The sequence below is a fragment of the Mercurialis annua genome, linkage group LG8, assembly GCF_937616625.2.
Source record: "Mercurialis annua linkage group LG8, ddMerAnnu1.2, whole genome shotgun sequence".
Lineage (NCBI taxonomy): Eukaryota > Viridiplantae > Streptophyta > Magnoliopsida > Malpighiales > Euphorbiaceae > Mercurialis > Mercurialis annua.
In genome coordinates, this window is record NC_065577.1 from 36,231,670 (window position 1) to 36,249,380 (window position 17,711).

Here is a 17,711-nt window from a genome sequence, read left to right on the forward strand (position 1 = left end):
CCTGTCGCGCCCGCTACTCTGGATGTGTAGCGCCCGCGAAAATCCACTGGATAGCTTGAGTTCCAAAAACTTAATTCTCGCTAGAAGGCTCCGAATCGACGCCCGACGGTTCCTATGAGTTCCTTCATACTTATAAATAAGATTAGATCACGCGTAGCTGATTGTCAAAGTCAAGATAAAGAAGAATGAAAGGACAAAGGTCCAACAATCTCCCCCTTTTTTGATTTTGACAATAAACATGCTAAAATGGCTAAGTTAAGTAAGAAACAAATCGATTTTGGCTCCCCCTCACTTTATGCACAAAAGATAAAAGCAAAATGTAAAGCATAAGCAAGAAATTTTTAAAAAAATACTTAGCAATTTGAGCATAGAGACCTTTCCCTTTTTGTCAAGCACAAAAACAATAAAAGCATGTTTTAAACATGTATAAAGGAGCTAATTGAAAGAGAATTTGAAAAAAAAATTAGTTTATCATTCAATTGAGGCGCAAAGCACTTATTTGATATGCATATCAAGGCTAAAACTCAATTAATTGAACTTATTTGATTGAAAAGGTCAAAAATAGGCAATAATTCATCAAATTGAATTATATCAAAAAGTTAAATAATTTAAAATGGTTTTAAAACATCTCAAAACTTTTAGGAGAATAAGATATGAAAAGATGATTCTCCCTCTAAAACAACAAATTCGGAAAACATGGCATACAAATTAATCTATATTTAAAAGATTCTAAAAACAAATTTAAACACACATAGATTTTGATTCGATTATTACCTATCTTGACATTCCAAAAACATCCTTTGATGCTCATAGAATGCACCATTCCTCCTTGATTATCCACCATATAATATTGAATTTTGTTTATGTGGACACCAAGTGTACCTACAAAGAAAATCACTTAGGTACCCAAGCAACTTTGGGCCATTGAAAGTTAATGCTTGAATAGTTCAAAGGAATTAACCTTCATTGAACTTTTCTCATATAACAATGAGTGTTTACGTGACCATATTTCATACAATACAAATATTGAATTCTATGGGTCACATGTGATTGAATTTGAGGTGGCTTGACTCTAGATGTCTCATACGAACAAGCACAAGTATGGGAACAAGATTTAACATTTGAAAAAGCATGAACGTGTGAGTTTTTTCTAGTCTTCTTGTTCCACTTGTGACTATATTGAGAAGCATAGCCATGTCTAAAAGGTCTTGTACCCTTGTTGCTCTTAGCCTTTTGAACCAAGAATGGTTTAGGCTTTCTAGCATGCACATGAGTCTTCTTTGCCCCAATTGGTTTGACCAATTTAGGAGGAACTTATATAGAAGAAGTTTGAGGCAAAGATGTGTTTACAAATTTAGTCACATTTGAACTAGAAACATTTTGATTATAGTCAAATCCAAATTTTAGGACATCTTTGAGACATAAAAATTGTATCTAAAATTCCCTTCCCGTTTTGGAATCTTGAAAATGAATCTTTTAATTCAAGAATTTCGATTTTCCTTAAGCAAGTTATCGACATTTAAACCTTGTTTAGGGATAAATTCTGTTTAGACCCAGAATTACTGTTTTTGATGTACTTTTTCTGCCATGTAACGAGCCAAGACCGATGTAAAACGGATCCAGAAGTCCATCGATATAACATAGTATATAAACCGGGCCCACGAGCCCGAGGCCCATCAAATCAACAACTTCCAGAGAAAATTCCGGGTTAACCTAAACTCGGAATCGACTCGGATCAAACCAGTAGAACCAGATCGATGAGACGCACAACTCTCGTGATCTGACCGAGAGGCAATTCCGACCATACCGATGGTCAAAACCCGCACGAGTTCCAGTACTCAAAGTCGACGAGGTTAAAAAGTATCGCTTACCTTATATGTATACAAAACTGCCCCTGAGCATGCATATAGTGTTTGCTGCTTTCCAAAACATGTTAATTAAACCGGTTAAAGGATTAATCACTTAATTTAGCCAAAATAATGCAATTCCAACCCATCACTTAGACATCATAGGGTTACCATAAAAACGTAGTAATGGTTGTATAGGTTTTCAAGACTTGTTAATAAAATCAATCAATCAAACGTTCACATCTGGTTTAGGCTTAATGCATGTAAAATATTTAGACCAGCCAGACTTTTGATACGTGTTAGAAACCTCTAAGGTTCGATGTATGTTTAGGAGTACCTGATACTTGCCTCAAATGCCAGTCCAGATCCGCTTTATAAGTGTTTATTTCCAGCTTTTATATCTTGTGAACTGCGTGTACTTGTGAGATGAGATAATGCAAATATATCCGGCAAATAAATTTGATTACCGATAAGCCAGACACAAGAGTCTCGAGGAGGTCTATGAACCCTAATCTTTAGTCCGATGCACGGTAATCTTACCCATAAGCGAGTAAGGTTACCTAATCGGTCTAAAAGGAATTTCCTAGATTAACTAGGTGGCGACTCCATTTTCAAAACCCATTTCCAGATCGAGAAGTCAGCCAAAAACCTTGGGCGAGCGGCCTCCGAACCCCGCTCCGCTCACATCCGGTTTTAGACTTTATGCATGCAAAATGGTAACAGACCCACCACTGTCTGATACGTTATAGAAACCATTAGGATTAGATGTATGCTTAGGAGTACATGCTACATGTCTCACATGTCAGTGCAAATAGAGTTATATGCGCGTCAAACCTATTTACCGCTTTCCACACTTGTTTACTTTCCAGCACGATATCCTATGAACTGCTATTGAATGTTGAGATGAGATATAACAAATATATCATGTAAATACTAATATAATTGATAAGTCAAGTAGAAGAGTTTCGGTAATGTCCATCAAACCCGGTCTTTTATTCCGATGCATGATAATCTCACCCACAAGCGAGTGAGTTTATCTAATCAGTAGAAAATGCATTTACTAGCTGAGTTAGGTGACGACTCCATTTTTTAAATTTTTCGAGATTCGAAATCAGCCATAAGTTCTGGCGAGCGGTCCTCGAATGTTGCTTTGCTCATAGTAGAATAATTCTCAAATCAGATGTCCGTAATTTGGAGGTTTTAAGAGGAGAGTTGTTGGTTGATTATTCTGCAATGCTATCGAAACAATTTTATAATTTATATTTTGTTTTTATAAGACGATCTGCGAATTAAATTGTGTATTATTTAGCGCCTAACGTCATTTCTTGTCAGCTCGTCGGAATTTGGTTTTTGGACTTTTCCGTGGATCTATAACTATTTCAAATATTTTTTATTGGAGAATTCCTGATTTTAAAAAAATAAGTCTAAATGAAGAGAGAATAATACAGGCTATAACTTGAGACTTTTTGTTTCTAAATAATAAATATGCTATTTTGGTTTTACTTTTTTCTAGACTGTATACGCATTGCATATAAACCATTTGGCCAAAACCCCATCACTGAAGTGCGAGTGAGTAACACAACAACTTCATTTCTGTAATCTCCCACTTTCAAAATCAATTTTAATTCGGTTTTGGGTTTATTTCATATTATATTTTGGTCGGTTACATGGTAAGTTCCTGATCTGTGCCCATATTTTCTTTATGCACTTACAAATCAATCTCTGTTGTTTGGAAAGTTCATGTTTTTTCAACAATCAATGACTATTCATGGAGTTATTTTCTTCGCCCATTTGGCTACGGCCTAATGTCTTAAAAACCCCCGACCTTTTAGCCCCTTTTCAATCATACCCTGACGTTGAAAATTTATCAATTTTACCCTATTTTGCATTTTTGTGTTTCAATTGTACCCTGAAAAATTAAATTAACGTATTTTGTGTTTGTAAATTTGTTTAAAACATTCTCCATGTCTCGCATATATTGATTGTATATTTTTAAAATTTATTTAAATTTAGTTAAATTAATTAAGAATTTAAATTAGTGTTAATTTGATTATGGTTTTTAGTAAGTTTTTAAAAATAAAGGACTTATTTGTATTTTTTTGAATAAAAAAGAATTTAATTCCATGTTTAGACTTAATTAATTGAATGATTTCATCATTTAAGTAAAAAAATTAACAAAAATTAAAATATTGGGGTACAATTGAAAACGGAAAATTTAAAAGTGGGTAAAATTGACAAATTTTCAACGTCGGGGTGGAATTGAAAAAAAGTTTAAAGGTGAGGGGTTTTTGAGTGATTAGGCCTTTGGCTACTGATAACATGCAGATTTAAAATCAATTGGGCCATGTTTTTGTAGTTTTATGCAACCAATTTTAATGAAAAGACTGAAACTTTTTGAACTTGAAAGTTGATGAATCAAGCTTCAGCTGCAAACTGGAATTTATTATAATGGTTGAGTTATTGGGTACTTGTTTTTGGTAAAATTAATGGTTTTTTTTTTAAATCTTTTGATGTGGGAAATAATTGCACTTTTTTATATGAATGTTAGGTTATATGGCAATTTGGTTTTTGTTTGATTTCATTTCATAATTGCACTCTTTTCATGTGCTTATTACAATGATATTATGTTTCCTTCACTTTGTTTTTGGTTTGATTGAATAGGTCTTTAATTGTACACTACAATTTATATGATTATCCTTAATCTGCAGGTAAATGGATACTTTAGATGCAAATCAGCTTCCTGAAGTGGACTCATTGCCGGATGGGTTTGTTGATGGTTCCAGTGAACCTATGACTCCTCGAACGCCTACTTTTGAACAAGAGAAACCTTCTAATAAGTGCAACAAAGGTGATGTTTCAGACATTGATAGTTCACATGAAAGAGTGCGAGAAAATGAGTGTCGAACAAGCCGGGATGGCATTGAGAATTTGGAAGACATGAAGATGTTTCCTATTCAATCGGCAGAAGTTGATGGCTTTGATACTTCAGTGCCATTAGCAGATAAGGTTTCCGTAGAGCAGGCTGAAGGTACAGCAGGCGTGCTTGATTCATCTAATTTAGTTTCCGAGGCTTCTGTTGAGTTGGAGTGCAGTGATGTAAAAGAACAAGTTCCAGGGAATTGTCAAAGTTCAGAGAAATGTAATGATCTTATCTTCTAATGGAGTTTTTTTGTTGTAATATTTGCTTTGATTTTCTGATGTTCGATTGTTGTCCTTTGCAGCCATTCAAGGAAGTTCAGCCACTCAAATGAACGCAAAGGAAATATCTTCATCTGAAAGCATTGAGTCGCAGAAAAGCAGAAAACAAGTAATTAATAATCTATCAGTTCAATCTCTTTTAAGCCCCCGAACAGATATTTTAACCCTCTTTTAGTTAAAGCGTGTTTAATCTTCTAAGCCAAGATTATCCATATGTTTGTTCCATCTCCTCACATTGTGGTTATTTTGGTATTATCTTGAAGTAAAATTGCTTTACTATGAACTTGGAACAGATGCATTATAATAATTATTTAGAACCCTTAGGACCAGATTTCAGTTATCTTCTTGAGGCTCTATGCAAGTTGTTGGCTTTAAGATTTTCTAGTGTTGCTATTTAACGCCTTCTACATTTGCAAGTTTCATTGTCTGACATTGATATGCTGTCGTATCATTTGGAGATTGTCACATGCGCAGTTTTATACTTAGTTAACTCTACTTTGAAAACTATTTTGTCTGAAGGTATATATTGCAGATTATTACATTCTTGTGCTAGACATAGAGCACTTGCATTGCAAGCATTAGGTTCATTACATAACCAGTTCTTCTTTCTGTGATATGCATGTATCTTCTGGAAAGATTTTTGTGTGGTCAGTTTGTATGTCATAGCTGATATGGGGAACATAATTAAAACATCATGGACACTCATAAACCGCCATTTGGGAGATCCTATAAAATCTATCATGCTACATTTAAGTTGTGCCCACCTCGTTTTAGGATTCCCCCTATTTGATAGTATTTTTCAATTAATGTTTCATTTTCATTACAGAATTAGCACCATGGTCCATGATTAATATTTTCCTATAGTTATTTCATTTTATGCTTTCTTCGCTGTTTATTTTCTCTCGTTTTATTCAAATGTCCAAGAGGCCTTGGGATTTCATTACACACTATCTTATTGTTTCAGGAAACAACTGAAGCCAAACGTAAGACTGCAAAACAGACTCTTAAATCAGAAAAAGAAATTTTGGAGTTTACTATGAAGTATCAACAAGCTCTGGTTGAGCGAGATGGTGGTAAGTTAAAGGATGTTTATGATATTTTAAGGCTTCTTTTGATGTGCTTTATGTGTTTAACATGATTGATATTTATGGTGCTTTGCATGGTCAGCCAACTTTATCAATTGTGAACATTTTCATGGCGTTTTGCCTCTTATTTACCTTACTGTGTAGCAAGTATGCTTGCGATGTAACATTTACACCAAAAGTTAAAGTGAGCAGATATGAAATTTTAAGGAGTTTAAACTGGATTTTTAAGTGAAAAAATGATCTTCAGTTGTTTCCTGGATTTGTTGCTATGTAACAGTGATCCAAAATTTAGAACTTTGTCTACACTTCTTGAATATTTTACAGTGTTGCTGTGATGCTATGCTAATGACGATTGCTCTTTGAAAAGGCAGTTATTGAGTCATGCCAGATCATACAAAATTCATACAGATGCTTGCATAAGATACCAACCATTTTAAAAATATTGCAGTTTGTAGTTTGTGAAAAGACACTTGTAATAAGCAAGTGTAAATGCATGTGTAAAATTGTAAATTCATTTCCTTTGTAAATATAACTTGATCATGGCACCTTTAATTTATTGCTAAATATCATTAAAATGTTTTATCATCAGTGAAGTTTGAGTATATGGTATTACTGGCTTGCATGGGGAGTAAGCTCATTGCCGCCTTCACCACACTTGGACAGTTATGATGTCATTTTGAATCTTTATTGTGTTATTAATATAGGAAGTGGCAAAATTTCCAGTCAGTTACTTCTATATATTGTTAAAGTTTTGTCTTGATTCTTGAAAAGCTTATGCTTATAGTTATGACTCATGAAAAATACATTCTCTTTAATGTATTTTGATGTTGGGAGAATTTTGCTAACCATTGTGCTTATAAGTTATATCTATTGGTAAAATCCTAATTCTTGATAGGGGCCTTCTCTATGCAATCTTTTGTTACAATAGAATTAGAACTGATGTCGATTATTCTCTAGATGGCTAGCTATTGCATTGCATGGGAAATATAAATGTTGTAATGCAGTATTAAGAACTTCAAAAATATTGGTGAATTCACAAAGTAACAATTACATTAAAGCATAAAATCACTTGTGATTTATATTCATTTGCAAGGACTTGTTGGGAAGTATGTAATACATGCAATGTTTAAGTTAAATGAATTTTCCTTTTCAGTAACCTTTTCATTTTGCATGCTCTTTTTTTCAGCGATTTCTATTCGTGTGAAGCTCGAGTCACTCTGCAGAGAGTTACAGCGCCAGAATAAAATGCTAATGGTACACTTCTCTATTCAAAATTGTATGTGCATTAGATGATTGCATTGCTAAGTTAATTATCTGTTTCAGATTTTGATGTCTTCGCAATGGTTTCGAGTTGCTATTGGCTTTTGCCTCTGATTTTTTCTGGTTTGCTTCTACACTAATTTATATTGTTTTTGGTAGAATTGTCCGAATGCGGAATAGTCTGTAATGTATGTCTTGGAACTTAATAAAACAGAATGGTTATCGCTCATAATTCATGCACTGCAGACCAAAACTAATGTGACCTATTCCTGGATAACCAAAACAATTTCACTATAAAACTGCTATAACTCTGACTAGTGGCGGTCTTGTATAAGGTTCTTGGTTTTCTAAAAGGAACTATTATTAAATTATTCAGCAGTTTAACTTTTTGTTAGACCTCTCTTTTGTTGGTTGCAGTATTCATCTTGAAGGTTTTCATAAGCATGTAATGATATAACTCATATTTTGTGAACTGATCCATAGAAAATTGGCCTAACTATGCCATCTAACATTTGTTATGTTGCTTTAGATAAAAATTTAAGCAGTTCAATCACAAGTTGATAATAATTGGTTCATAGACCGTTTTTTAATGCCATTTTGAAGCTATCTGCATTACTGTGTGCCAAATAGTTGAAGCCAATTTGCAGCCTGGGGAGATTTTGGTGGTCACATGCAGAGTAACATTTATGTGATCAATTTTAAAGTATGAATACCTTGTTTTAATTTGTTAAAATCAGGAGCAGTTATTCTTTAATACCTTTGAAGCATTAAGTAGTTATCATATGTCGGAACTCATCCTTTTTTTTGTTATGTGCAAGCTTTGACTTAGTCTGCTCATTTGTTAGGAAGAATGCAAAAGGATGTCAACAGAGGGGCAGAATTTGAGATTAGATTTGTCTACCAAGTTCCAATATGCAATCAAGGTTTGTTCCATGGATATTATGCTTTTAATCAACCATCTAGTTCTAGTGTAAATGCATTTCCCTTCCTCGTAAGGGAACAGTTATCAAATGTAGTTGAGTAAACAAAATCTATTTTTTTGTAGGATGTGAGCGTCAGATTGGAGGTACAAAAGGAAGAGTGTTTTTCTCAGTTAAAGGAAAATGAAATGTAAGATAATGGAAATTGGTGACAAAAATTAAAATAATTATTCTTCTTTATTATTGATCATGATGCATCAATTTATAATGATAGCACAAGACAAATTTATGGCTTTACAATTCCTAAGATTCTGTCTTGTTATATCGCAATTTCAATTGAATGTTTCTTTCTTTCTGTTAGAGATAATAAAATCCTAGTTAGAGCCTCTCCTAACAGCTTGAGCATTTGCCTTTGATTGGTTATTTGATATGAAGTCAGAGCCTCTATGATTGGAAGTTCTAAAGTTTGATCATTGGTAATCCCCATTTGATTAATTTAATATTTGTGCACATGATAAAGTGGATATATTCTTGTTCATGCTTTAAATCTAGTTGACATTTGCTTGCGGGGTGTGTTGCAGAAAATAAAACCATAGTTGGAGGCTCACTTAACAGATTGAGCTTTGAAGTTGATTTGTTATTTTACACATGCATTAGCACTTGAGTCAATGCAAGTACACTGCACAGAAGCATACAGCCTGAATATGTGTTGCCCTTACCTCGTATCTTTAGGCTTGTTACCCTGATCTTCCTGTATCGCATAATTTAGCTACTTTGATTAATGAACTGATGAAGTATTCTTCCACCACACTTGCATGTATCTGTAAACATCTTTTTTTTTTCCGCTTTGAGCATGTTCAATGTGTGTGTATATATATATATAACAAAATGTATTTCCGGGATTTTGGCATACTATGAAAAAGTCAAATATTGGTATATTTATGTGTCTACAAATGTCTCTACATGCAGGTGAAAAAATTGTTATGACTTGTAAGGATCATTTAATAATACACTTGGATCTTCTTTCTTAGGTTGAGAGGTAAGCTGAAGCAACTAGCTGATCAGTATGCTCTTTCCGAACAGCAATATGCGCAGAAGGTAAATGGTTTATTACACTTGAATATGAAGACCACTTCATTAATTCTGTGTATAAATGTGTCTCACCCTGCGGTTTTCGAATTTGGTTTGGATTCACAGTTAAAGGCGAAAACACTAGAACTCGAGCTTGCTAATTTAAAGATCAAGCAACATGAAGAGAGATCGGTCCAGGGGCAGTCTCAGATGAAAATATACGCTGAACAGGTGTCAGAATTATTAGGAACCGAAAAAAAATTGCGTTTGCAATTGACAGCTGATGGAGAAAAATTCCAACAGTTCCAGGTTTGTTAACTTTATGCATTCTTCTAATTCATGAATTTTTTCACCTTGTTGGTATCTTGAAGCTAAACTTAAATTTATGTTTGAAGTAGTTGTTACATGCTTAATATCAAGCATCATTTGAAAAAGGTTCATAGCTATATAAGCGTAGAGCTTTTGTTACCCGTTTATAATTTTATAGTAAGAATTGTATTAACTAATGCACTAACTTGATTTTGCAGGATGCATTATTAAAGAGCAATGAGGTGTTTGAAACATTTAAGCAAGAGATTGAGAAGGTACAACATTTTTTATCTTCAGAGATTTCTACACTTCTCCTGTCAAACTAATCAATTCATATGCTACGCGGACCTGTTGTATGGGCTGGGTACTATGCCCGTTCTGGGGCGGGTTTGGACACTTGAATTTTCTACCGAGCCCGAGCCCGAAACCGTATTGGGCTCGCTTTTCTTTAGATGAACTTGAACTTTTATTTAAAGTTAAAATTCCAAGTAGATCCAAAAACTGAACTTTTATTTAAAGTTAAAATTCCATGTAGATCCAAAAAAGCATGGCTCGAGCCTGCATAAATTCAATTCATGGGTCGGGCTTGAGTAGTGTATATTAAACCGGAATTGTGCCAGGTGTAATCTTAGACTTGCATGTAAAAGAGTCGAGTCTGGTTGGATCGGGCCCAAGCCCTTGCAAATCCGACTCATGATCATGCAGTTGTAGTGCCTATATTATATATATATATATATATATATATATATAGGCAAATGACTTCTGGCATAAACTTCGAATTTTCTGTCAAACTAATAAACTCTTGTGTTTTACGCCTACGCGTATAATCTGTAGATGGCAAAATCAATAAAGGAACTCAAGAAGGAAAATACATTCTTGAAGAGCAAGACAGAGAAATCAGATATTACTCTTATCGAACTTGTTGAGGAGGTAAGTGTGATTTGTTTTTCTACGACGAATGCCTAAGCTATATTCCCTTACTCCAATTGTTTAGGTTTCGGAAACACTTTTTGTTACACTACATATATTTACTTGATGCAGCGTGAGAGATTGAAGAAGCAACTCGAGAAAACAAAGAATCAAAAAGAAAAGCTAGAGTCGTTGTGCCGGTCTCTTCAGGCAGAAAGGAAGCAGAATTCAAATGGAAGCAGCACCATTGATACAGTTTCAAATGATCACTAATATTATTTACTATTTTATGAAGAGAGTTGAATGAGATGAGACCAAATGCAACTATGATCTAAGCTTGTAATTTTAATGGCTTTTAAAGGGAAATTATCTGCCCTTTTGTTTTTATGAACTTCTGGAATCATTTAACTTCTGTTTATACATTTTGCTTCAATTGTTGCTCTGCATTTGGAGGAGTATATATAGACATAAAACAATGTCTTTAAAAAATCATTAGTGACAATAATTGTATTAAATATTTTCTATATTCCAATTGTTATTTTCCATATTCCAAATTTTGGTTAAAAATTATTTTATTTGGTGTCCCAAATTAAATGTAAAAAAAAATTATTTTTCACTTGTATATGAAGCACGGAAACTTCGACAAAGTTGCGTGTCCCGTTTCGGAAACGTTTCAGAAACCGGAAACTCTCGGAAACTCATAAGAAAACGTTTCGGGCCGTTTCAATAAATAAAAAAAGTTATATAATTATAAAAAAACATAAAAAATCCTTAATAAATAATTTTTATGAATCAATTACCCACAATTTTTATTATTTACTTTATCTATAATATAGCTTATTTTTTTATTTTTGTTGGATTTAATTATATTTGATTTATTTTATTAATTGGCATAAATATATAAATAAAATTTAATATATATAGCATTTTATAATTTCTAATATTATAAATATATCCATATATTTTTATTATTTACACGTTTCCCTCACGTTTTGTGTCCTTCATTTTAAAAAATTTCCGTTTCTCCGTGTCCGTTTCGTGTCATTTCCGTTTCCCGTTTCCGTTTCCGTGCTACATATTGTATCTGAAATGTAGTCATAAAAAAATGCCCTCATTTGCTTCAACTTAATTTGAATTAATAATTAGTTATATACTAATCACTTTTCAGTTCTAGTTGTATATATCTTATAAATATATAATTAATAGAGTGGCTGAGATTAATTATTTTAAATATAGAATGATTTTTTTTTATATATATTTTAAATAAAATTTAGTTATTGAATACAAAAAAAAATTATTGGTATTAGATTTATGATAGTAATTTTTAAATATATTTGCAAAAATTAATCAATGTAACACAAATAACAAATTTATGTATTACTTTTAACCAATTTTCTTATAAAATTTATGATATACTTCATAATTAAATGAAACAAACTATATGTAGGTGGTAATTATTACTTATTTTATAATTATTCATTATTTAAATTGATTTTTTATGTCTATTTTTATAATTAAATTATAATTAGTATTATTTTATTCATTACTACTTACTAATTTTTAATTGTTAATAACTTGAATAAAAATAAACAAAATTATGAAATACTTTTTATTTGAAAAAAATAAATATTATGTTTTTAACGACTTTATGAATTTGGGACTTGTGAAATGAATTATGCCTATAAACAAAAACAAAAATTTTACAAAATAAAAAATAAAATCTATAAAACGACACCGTATAGAAGGAAGAAAAACTCTTATATTTAGTTTGCGTTCACCCAGTCGACAGAGAATGAGAGAACCACTGCTTCAGCCACCGCTCCACTCTTTCCGGTAACCTCCGCCGCTCTCCGATTCGGCAATGGAAGCGGTAACTTCTATAGTTCCAGATTTCAGCACTCTCCAATTCGACAACAACAGCCACACCAACTCACTCGAAATCGACGGCTACAAAGACCGCGTCGATGAGCTTTTTCGCAAAGCCGACATGGTAATTAAAATTATCATATACAAATTAAAATTACTGCACTTAAGATTGATTAATTTACTGTTTGAATTGCGTGTTTTGTGTATGTGTATAGCTTGAGCAGAGGGTGAATGAAGTAGAACAATTTTACTTGACTGTAAATAGTAATAGTAAAAAGACTACTTCCAAAGGTAACAACACTAGCTCAGTTGTAAAGGATAATAGTAATAGTAAGGAGAGGCAGCAAGTCCCTAGCTTAAGGAGACAGCAACAGGAGGCTTCTAAACGAGAAGCTGCGGGTTCTAAGCGAATGCAGGAGCTTATGCGCCAATTCGGCACCATTTTGCGACAGGTAATGATGTCGTTTTGGCTTTTTGACCCTTCCGATTGAAGTTATGGGCGTTCGAATTATAAAATTTTATTGATTACTGCCCCATATAAGCTGTATTTGAAGGCCTCTAGTTCTAATGCTCGATTTTTTTTTTGTTGAACATTACTTTTAAACAACTTTTGATGCTGTTTGTTTTATCATTTGCACCCACTAGCAATCGAATTTCTTTTGTGTGATAATTTACAACTTATACGTTTGTTTATCTTCTGTGCTCTTATTGTGGCTTCAGATTACGCAGCATAAGTGGGCATGGCCTTTTATGCAACCTGTGGATGTCAAAGGTCTTGGTTTACATGACTATTTCGAGGTGGAGTTTGTTTATTTTCTTGCATTCACGACTTGCTATGTTATTTCTTGGAATTGAATTCTCTCCTTTTTCAACTTTTTGTTTGTTCAGTTTCAACAAACTGCATCTATTTTTGCTAAAACAAGTTTTCTCTTATTGAATTTCTCATTCAAGGGGCATTCTCAATGTTATGCCTTGAAGAGTATCCGGACCTCCACGTCTTTTTTTCTAAATTTGATTGACATTGGTTTTTTTCTTTGATCCGTGGGTGTATTTCAAACCTCGTATGTCCATACAATCTAAATGAGCGTTTCTGTTAAAAAAATTAAGAGTGGATATATTAAAGAGGCTTACATAGTTGGACTGACTATGTGAGAGGCTTGGGTTTGTTAAATTTTCATTTTAGGAATTGAAGTTGTTGCATACAATGTAAATTATTTAGTAATTAGTTGGTATAGAAAAAAAATTGAGAAAAAAGGTGGGAACTGCTTAATATTTGTGAAAGTGAAACTACATAAATTTCAGCTACTAACTCCATTTTCATGTGTCAGTTAACTAAGTATATGTATGATACACAAACAAAGAAACACACATACACACAGCAAGTGCTCATACATGTTCAGTTTTTCATGTTAGAACATTATTTATTTGTTTTCTTAGAAAGCCTAGTCAAAGGAACATAGGGCGAAGATGAACTCACGGGTCATGATAAATATATTAGCAATCATAAATATATGTGGATTAACACTAAGCATAAATATATGTGGATTAACGATAAGCGTAAATGAGGAATACAATACAAGTAATACTTGCTACTCCATAGGGAATATTGCCTGCCCTTTTCATTTTACTTGTTCAATTATCCGGCCAAATATTGGTGTTGGATTTATTTTGAATGTAACACTTACCAACTTCGTCTTGTGGTATTTACTAGGTTATTGACAAGCCAATGGACTTCAGTACCATAAAAAATCAAATGGAGACTAAGGATGGTACTGGATATAAGAATGTTAGGGAGATATGTGCTGATGTGAGATTAGTTTTTAAGAATGCAATGAAATATAACGATGAAAGAAGTGATGTCCATGTTATGGCTAAAACATTGCTGGCAAAATTTGAAGAGAAGTGGCTACAACTTCTGCCTAGAGTCACTGAAGAGGTAGCAATTGCTGAGCATAGTTAACTTTTGAAAAGCAATACCTAATTACTTTTTTTATTTTCTTTCTGATTTTTTAATATTTTCGTTTGGCTTCCCAATAATTTATCCACAGGAGAAAAGAAGAGAAACGGAGGAAGCAGAGGCGCAGTTAGATATGCAACTTGCTCAGGAGGCAATTCATGCTAAAATTGCAAGAGAATTATGTAATGAGGTACAGTATAATTGGATATTAAAGTTATTAAATTAACATTTTAGAAAACTCTATAGTTTTTTTTTTGCGGGATACGTTTTAACACACTGTAATGAAATATTTTCAGCTTTATGAGATTGATACGCATTTGGATGAACTCAGAGACATGGTTGTTCAAAAGTGCAGGTTTGCTTTTAACACTATTATAAATTTTCAATTGCTGTTAATCTCTTAGCATGTTATCTGATAGGTTTTACATGGTTGAGCTTTGATTTTTTTGTTCTTTCAAATTTCTATTGCTGCAAATCAAAATGTTACATGTGATTAATGTTTAATGGTTGATTTGATGTATATTTGAACACTTGTGGAATGCACACCAGTGAATCTGGTGCTTAGCTTACTTTATTGACTAAGCTGCCTGAAAACACTATTTTGTACTTGGAACATTTCAAGTAAAATGTTCGCTGTGGGGAATCAAATTTGTAAAGAATTTATATTGGTACTAACTTTGAAGAATGCATTCATTGTGCATGAGATAATATTCTCTTTATTATTTTCTTTGCAAACTAAAAAGGAATTTGAAAAATGTGGTGCCAGCAAAATGTCAACCGAAGAGAAAAGAAAGCTTGGGGCGGCTCTCACAAGGTTGTCTCCTGAAGATCTCACTAAAGCATTAGAGATTGTTGCTCAAAATAATCCATGTTTTCAGGCTACTGCTGAAGAGGTGGACCTTGACATTGATGCTCAGGTTATGATATTTGCCACCATTACTTAGGATCTTATTTTACGAATGATAAGAATTGTAAACAATCTATGAACAAATAATCAATTTATCTAAGTATGGTCTTTCCTATTTGCAGACCGAGTCTACTCTTTGGAGGTTAAAGTTTTTTGTGAAGGATGCTCTGGAAGTTCAGGGAAAAAATGCAGCGAGCGCAGGTGGAAATAATAATATCAGTAAAGCCACCACCAACAACAATAACATTAGCAACAATAAGCGGAAAAAGGAGATTTGCGAGGCAATTGCCAAAACTGCCAAGAAAAGGAGTAAAAAAACCTCTAATTAATCGTACCAAGTGCGATTCTGGGCAGGTTTCGGTTTTGATTTATTGCATGTGGATCGGTAATCTGGGCATCAATTTTTACTCTCATCCATGAGCTAACAGGATTTATGAAGGGAGGCAGCAAGAATGTTGAAATTTTGCTAGGTAAATGATATTTAACTTTTTGTTATTATTGATTACAGCAATCCATGATATTTAGTCTGTCAGTCTCTTTTTAACCTGTGATGTAGTTATTGTAACATGTACAAGACTAAATTGTTTTCTGTTTATTTATTCTGCTTTTAAGTTTGTGAATATGCATTTTTTGGAATCATAGAAGCCATGAGTCAATATCATATTTTGCAGTTCAATGCTTGCTTTTATTTTTTTCTGTTTGTAAACTGTTTACATGTAAATAGATTATGTAAAACCAATTTATTAAATATTGTGCTAGCTGCTATAAAGTAATTACAAACTGTTTCTTTTCCCGATTCAATCTCCCAGTACCCCAATGACAAGGTCTAGTTCTATGTACACATGCAAGTGATGGTACATCCAAGATAAGCTTTAGTCAACCCTCTGACAAGGTATGATCTGCGTTTCCATGTCCTGAGTAGGCCCTGATGACCCTTCTCGCCACCGCTGTTGCTGACGGAAACTAGGATTTCCGCACTGGGCATGTCTGCCGGAAACATAGATACTGGGGCTTGCCGGCTCTGCCGTTTTCTGATATTGCTAAGCTCCATCTCTGCTGGTATTCTTACCACACCTATCATGAACTTGTGCTTCTTTGATTCACCTGGCTCGCTGCGAAAACTCCGAGTTTCACGTGGTATCAGAGAAGCTTTTGATCTGTACATATCAAATGAGTTGGAACGGTGGCTTCCGCTTAGCAACAGAGAATTTCCTTCATCGTACAAAACATTTGCGGGTTTCTCTATATTGCATGACATAATTCTTCCACAGAAGATGACATTATTCATCAATACAGCATCTGTTTTTGGTTTTGCAGTTGCCGAAAACTCGAATAAATCTTGGTTTGATAGACAATGGTGTAGTTCTTGATCATGATCTTGATCGAGACAAGTAGTGATTTCGGTTTCTTGGTCAAGTTGAAGGTCACATAGAGAAAGAGAATCATCAGAGTCTTCATCCAATTCATGGTGATAGTTGATGTTTTCCATTTTGTGTTTGGTTGGAAAGAAAATGAAAGAGAAAAATAAATTTAAGTAGAGTTGGAAGAAAAGAGAAATGAGAATGTTTATTTATGTTATTGGTAGCAGGCTTTTCTAACATATAAATATGTTCAATATCAGTTGATTTCTTCTGATTTAAGACTTCTGGATGGAGGAACTAGTAAAAGAAGATATAGGAGGAGAGAATATGGCTCTCCATCAAGCATTTTTATTTTTTAAATAAAAATTATACTCATACATATCAAGGACTTTTATTTTTTAAATAAAAATTATACAAACAATCTATCAAATTCTTATTAAATAATTGATTCATTCATACTCGTAGTGCACTTTTAGGCCAAACTCATCTGGAGGCTCCTATACTTTACACATTTCTTTCCGTAGGTCCTTATGCTTTATTTTTGTATTATCGGGTCCTTCTAATTACCTATTTTTTATTTTCAGGTCCTTGTTGAGTTTTTTCCAGTCCTTTTATGTGACTGGAGGAAAAAAAGATTATAAGTAGAGGGATTAGAGGAAAAAAAGATTGTAAGAAAAGGGACTGGAGGAAACAAAATTGTAAGTACAGAGACTGGAAAAATTCAAAAACGACATGAAAATCGAAAATAGGTAAGTAGAAGGACCAGATAATACAAAAATGAAGTATAAGGACCTACGAAAAAAACGTATAAAGTACAGGGACTTCTAGATGGATTAAGCCGCACTTTTATTAAATAGTGATGCACAATGATGCATAAAACGCATATAAAATTACTCTCCCTATCTCACTTTATTTGACATTTTACGCTAAAAGATGTTTAAATTTTTCTGATGTTTATTTACTGATGCATTAAATGTCTTACTTTATCGTATCTATTTATTATACACTTAAAAAGGTTAAT

The 17,711-nt window shown here is 33.3% G+C and overlaps 2 protein-coding genes across 7 annotated transcripts; both read left to right on the forward strand.

Annotated features, from left to right (window-relative positions):
* Positions 1–3,333: 3,333 nt before the first annotated feature.
* Positions 3,334–11,002, forward strand: LOC126661089 (uncharacterized). 3 transcript variants are annotated; one of them, XM_050354853.2, is made up of 12 exons: positions 3,334–3,416; positions 4,556–4,986; positions 5,069–5,154; positions 6,004–6,118; positions 7,317–7,384; positions 8,236–8,313; positions 8,436–8,500; positions 9,342–9,408; positions 9,508–9,690; positions 9,909–9,965; positions 10,525–10,620; positions 10,732–11,002. In XM_050354853.2, exons 2-12 carry the CDS (start codon positions 4,560–4,562, stop codon positions 10,870–10,872), a joined length of 1,383 nt encoding a protein of 460 aa, XP_050210810.1. In that variant the 5' UTR covers positions 3,334–3,416; positions 4,556–4,559; the 3' UTR covers positions 10,873–11,002. The 3 variants fall into 3 exon arrangements, with proteins under 3 accessions (XP_050210810.1, XP_050210809.1, XP_050210811.1); XM_050354852.2 differs by having other exon boundaries at positions 3,343–3,517; XM_050354854.2 differs by having other exon boundaries at positions 3,344–3,517; positions 6,010–6,118.
* Positions 11,003–12,368: 1,366 nt separating this feature from the next.
* On the forward strand, positions 12,369–16,969 carry LOC126660908 (transcription factor GTE6). Of its 4 annotated transcripts, none has more exons than XR_007635464.2 (9): positions 12,369–12,589; positions 12,681–12,917; positions 13,186–13,263; positions 14,177–14,401; positions 14,514–14,612; positions 14,719–14,777; positions 15,189–15,339; positions 15,452–15,799; positions 16,154–16,969. XR_007635464.2 is itself a non-coding variant. In XM_050354625.2 (8 exons), the coding sequence occupies exons 1-8, from the start codon at positions 12,461–12,463 to the stop codon at positions 15,656–15,658; spliced, it is 1,185 nt and encodes a 394-aa protein (XP_050210582.1). In that variant the 5' UTR covers positions 12,369–12,460; the 3' UTR covers positions 15,659–15,949. The 4 variants fall into 4 exon arrangements, 1 of the variants encoding a protein (XP_050210582.1); XR_007635465.2 differs by having other exon boundaries at positions 16,252–16,969; XR_007635466.2 differs by having other exon boundaries at positions 16,647–16,969.
* The last annotated feature ends 742 nt before the right edge of the window (positions 16,970–17,711 follow it).